Raw genomic sequence first — 4301 nt, forward strand, 5'->3', positions numbered from 1 at the left:
GCCTCTGCCCTTCCCCCAGGTCTGTGATCCACTCTCCATGAAGGTGTATGGGACCCTTATCACCTGGTTGTGGCTAGGACACACTCTGGGACCACAGCTTTGCAAAGCCTGGGCCTGGAAGGCAGGCGTTGTGTGTCACACACCTTTTTTATACAAGCTGCCTTCAGCAGAGGCTCCTTGTCAGCTCAGGATGCTCTAGGCAGTTCCTGGCTCCTGCTGTTCCCAGGGAGAAAGATCTCAGCCAGTGGGCAAAGGAGTCCCTTGGTGTTTGCCCTCTAGGTCCCAGATTCCTTTTCCCCTTCTACTAAGCCCAGAGTGGAGAGCAATCCAAGTTACCTTAAAGGAAGCATTCTTGATTTTTGGGTCCCCCGCACATATCTCAATGGTTTCATTGTAATTACGTGGATAGCGGGACTTGCACTCCTGATCCTTCTGTACTGTCAGCTGAACCTCTTGTAGTGTGCTTGGGAATTTGCTCATTTGGCCCATCCTTCCCCAGCCAGCCACATAACACACATCCCCGGGCTTCACACGGGCATTGCGCCTGGGCAGGTTGAGGGGCTTCACAGCTCTAGTCCTCTTGGCCTTTCTCTTCAGCTGTTGGGGAAGAAGCAAGAGTCTACTCATGGCCTGCAAGGCTGAGACAACATGACGGCCAGGATGGAAAGCAGGGAAGTGAGTGTGATGATAACAGGAGGGACATTCCCTGAACCATGGTGGGGTAAGGTCTCACCTTTAACAGCATGATGTCATTGGAGATGACTTTAGGATTATAGTCAGGATGCAGAATGGTTTTTACCACAGGAATGACCTGCTGTGTCTTCTCCTGTTCTTTGATGTTGTGGGCCCCCAGAGTGACATTTATTGAGCTGTGCGGAGGGCAGAGCTGACATGAGAGATGTGTAGGCGGAAAGGATGGAGCCCCAGAGCTGTGAATGGCAGGCTGGGGCTGGGCAGGGCGGAGCTCTAGCTGAGGGATAATGAGGGGATGTCTGAAGCACTGCTCCCCGCATTAGAGACCCTCCAGAGGCAGTCAGCTCTGAGAAGGCAAACTGCACTGTTTAGTTATGACAGCGCTAACCCCGGCGGAAGCGTGCTTGATTCTGTGACCCCGGTGCTAGTCTGTTTCTCCCTCATGAGATTCACTGGGGTCCTCTCTCATCTCAAGCCCCACGGAATCTTCCCAGGAGAGTGTGGACTGTTTCCCGCTCCTCACCTCCCGGAACAGTGAGCGGCGGTCAGCACGAAGTCCTCTCGTATAAGACAGCCACCACACCTCTTTGAAGTACCCCCATTCATGATCTGAAGAAAGGCCATGTAGGGCCGAGAGTGGGGCTTGGCCTCATGTCCCCCGATGATCTCCCCTAAAAGGAAAGCCAACCTTTCTGTGTTCATCTGCTAGTCCACCAGATGGGTTTTGTGTGGTGGCTCCAGGCTTGCTCGGCATTTGGGAGCCAGGGAGGCCTGGAGTTGGGAGGGGGCTGAGAGGAGTGTTCTCATGATCCCCTTCTTATAAAAGAAGAGAAATGTAGGTCTTGGCCTATCAGTCTTCCTTCCACATTGCAGGCAAGCATGAATCTCTGGACAAAGAAATCCTAAGAACTTATCTTGTCTGTCTCCCAACTTCTGTTCCCAGAGTCTCTAGGACCTCCCAACCCCCACAGTCCTGCTGCCTGGGCAGGGCTGCTTTCCGGGGACCACGGCTCCAGTTCACACATTGCATGCCAGTTCTTCAGGCCTGCTCAGTAAAGCTCACTGGCTTCCCGAGTAATGGCTCCCCAGTCCTTCCCAGAGGCAGGCGCTGGCATTCTGGAGAGCAGAGAAGGCAGTGCCTTCCCAGGGGCTCCTGCTTCAACACTGCGGAGCCATCAAAGCCTGGCAAGCACAGAGTTGGAGGAAGGGACCTAGTGACTTGGGATTCAGAAAAATCACTTGTTCTCAGGACAGGGAACACCAACACCTAGGCTTCTTTGATGGGTACGTGGTGAGGGGAGGCCTGTATCGTCATAGATGCAGAAGACAGGCCCATTCTGTCTGCTCCAGGAGAACATAATGTTTTGTGCTTTGCAGGTGCCTTCCCTCTACTACGTGTTTCTAGGAAAATCCGCTTTCCCGATGACAAGGGTATGGCTCAGAAGGGCACAGCACTCAACCGCTCTTCCTGAGTAAGACCTCTGCCCTCCCACTACCGGTGACAGCAGGGTTAGGCCACCGAAGGGAGGTGTTGCTCACTCACCTGCCTTCATCCTGTGGGGGAGACAGAAGGCCAGCAGGAGCAGGAGGAGCCTCATCTTCCCTAGAAGGCCGCCGAGGTCCCAGCTTCAGGGGTGCTGTCCTTGCTCTCTTTCAACCTCTAGGCGATGAAGGAGGTAGAGTAGGCTCAGCGACCTTATGCCCCTTCTCTGCTTTTATGATGCTTCACCACAGAAGGCTCTCTAATGAAAACTCCTACCCCTCCCGCCTCTGCGCGATGACGTCTTCTGAGTGCTTGTGTGAGAATCATGAAGTAACCACAGCAGAGCCCACAGCTCGTGACTCAGCACCACCGCTTACAGCCCCCGGCAGGAACGCAAGGGCACAGGGTGGGGTTGCAGGGCATGGTAACAGAGTCCCAGGACCCAGGTGCCCAGTGTTGGAGCATCAGTGCTTTCAAAGCCACACTGCTGAGTCCATCAGGACAGATGTGCATTTAGGCTCATCTCTTGTGCTAAGACCAGGCGTGAATTGACCATCTAGTAGGGGTAATCAGGAGCATCCATTACCAGAGTACAGTTTGGGGAGGGCACTGAACAATGCAGTAATGGAAAGGCCTACAACAGTTGTCAATCTGTTTAGCGCCATAGCTTCAAATGCTCCACGTGCTTTCTTATGAAAAGCACACATTCGACATTTATTGACCAAAAGTAAGAGATAGCCGCAGGCTCTGACCAAAAGTAAGAGGTGGCTGCAGCTCTGAGAATGGAACACTGGCTGACTAAGAATGACTAATGACTGAGTCATTCCCACTTCTCCAGGAAAGCTGACATTTGTCCTATGCAAACCTGTGAACTAAGGATGGGTAAGGTCTAGTTTACAAAAGGACACAGATCACTAAAATGCTGACATAGTGCAATGTAAGAAAGCAATCCAGGCTGCTAAAACTCAGCAGTTGTCGACGTCTTTTTAGTGAGGTGTGTGTGCATTCCTGTGTGTGTGCGTGTGTGCGTGTGTGGGTGCACATGTCTGTATATGTGTATGCAGGCAGTCATAAACCCTGTGGGTCGGGTTCTGTCTGCCTTGGTTTTTGAGGCATGGTCTCTCACTTAGCTTGGTGATTACACAAAACCTGCTGGCCAGAGACCCTTGGGTATCTGTCTCCGTCTCCCTCCCCGGAGCTCGGAGTGTAAATGTTGTCAGCACACCCACCTTTTTCACATAGGCCCTGGGAATGGCATTCAGGTCCTTTGCGTGCATGGCAAGCACTTTATGGACTCAGCTGTTCCCCCAGCTTTCTCTTAGTATTTTTTTAACATTCTGTCCAGAGAATGAAAAATATTTACTTAGTATAAATAAATGTCTTTCATATTGCATATCAACAGATATTCATTATTTACCATAAATTAGTCTGTAATAACAAAGGAATCATGGTATCAAAAGCAGCAACTCATGATATAGAAGAGAGTCAATTCATTCCAACATTAGAGGCAGTAATGACCTGCTCATATGACAAAAAAAAAAATCATATCCAGAAAAGGTATCACTTGAACCTCCCTGTACCATGATAGACAATGAACGTTCTCAATAATGTCATTTTTACCAACGTATCCAGTCACAGAGACTGTAGAGTCCCACCATCATAGAATTTACAACTTCTCATCATTAAATTATTGTTAATGAATGAAAATAAATTATACAAAGTCAAAGGTACTTGAAGTTGGTCTTTCCTAAGAGGAGAACAATCAGATTTTAGTGTAGAAAATCTTCCTTCATGTAATGGGTTTCTTAGCAGAAAAAAAAAATAAGTTTTGAACACACCAGACAAGTTTGACATAGGACCTAGGGGACCCATGCTGGAGTTGACTTTGAGTGTCCTCTTTGAAAACTAACTCTCATAATATCTAATGGTGCTACACAAGCTGCCAAAGCCAAAGCCAGTTAATAACCACAACGATTTTTGAAATCACAACAATGACCAGCACAGTAAGATATACCCAAGGGTGCAATTGTGACAGTTACAGCCTGGCGATAACCAGCAGCTGTCTAATGAGACTTATGGCCAACTCAGTAGGAGGGAATTCATGTCTAATGCTGGAAACCTAGTC

General features: G+C 49.4%; 1 protein-coding gene across 1 annotated transcript; it reads right to left on the bottom strand.

Moving 5' to 3' along the window:
• Positions 1 to 237: 237 nt before the first annotated feature.
• On the bottom strand, positions 238 to 2372 carry LOC129684561 (granzyme B(G,H)-like). Its single transcript, XM_055617776.1, has 4 exons — positions 2237 to 2372; positions 1217 to 1364; positions 734 to 869; positions 238 to 597 (listed from the first exon to the last, which is right to left on the bottom strand). The coding sequence occupies exons 1-4, from the start codon at positions 2289 to 2291 to the stop codon at positions 238 to 240; spliced, it is 699 nt and encodes a 232-aa protein (XP_055473751.1). The 5' UTR covers positions 2292 to 2372.
• Positions 2373 to 4301: the final 1929 nt, after the last annotated feature.

Source organism: Psammomys obesus, unplaced genomic scaffold (genome assembly GCF_907164565.1).
Source record: "Psammomys obesus unplaced genomic scaffold, mPsaObe1.curated_primary_1811, whole genome shotgun sequence".
NCBI lineage: Eukaryota > Metazoa > Chordata > Mammalia > Rodentia > Muridae > Psammomys > Psammomys obesus.

Excerpts from the sequence above, each read along its gene's own strand:
- LOC129684561 (XM_055617776.1), bottom strand. The coding sequence starts at position 2,291 with ATGAGGCTCCTCCTGCTCCTGCTGGCCTTCTGTCTCCCCCACAGGATG. Across the intron at positions 870-1,216 it reads GCCGCTCACTGTTCCGGGAG|CTCAATAAATGTCACTCTGG; the intron begins GTGAGGAGCGGG and ends CCCTCCGCACAG. Across the intron at positions 598-733 it reads ATGACATCATGCTGTTAAAG|CTGAAGAGAAAGGCCAAGAG; the intron begins GTGAGACCTTAC and ends CTTCCCCAACAG.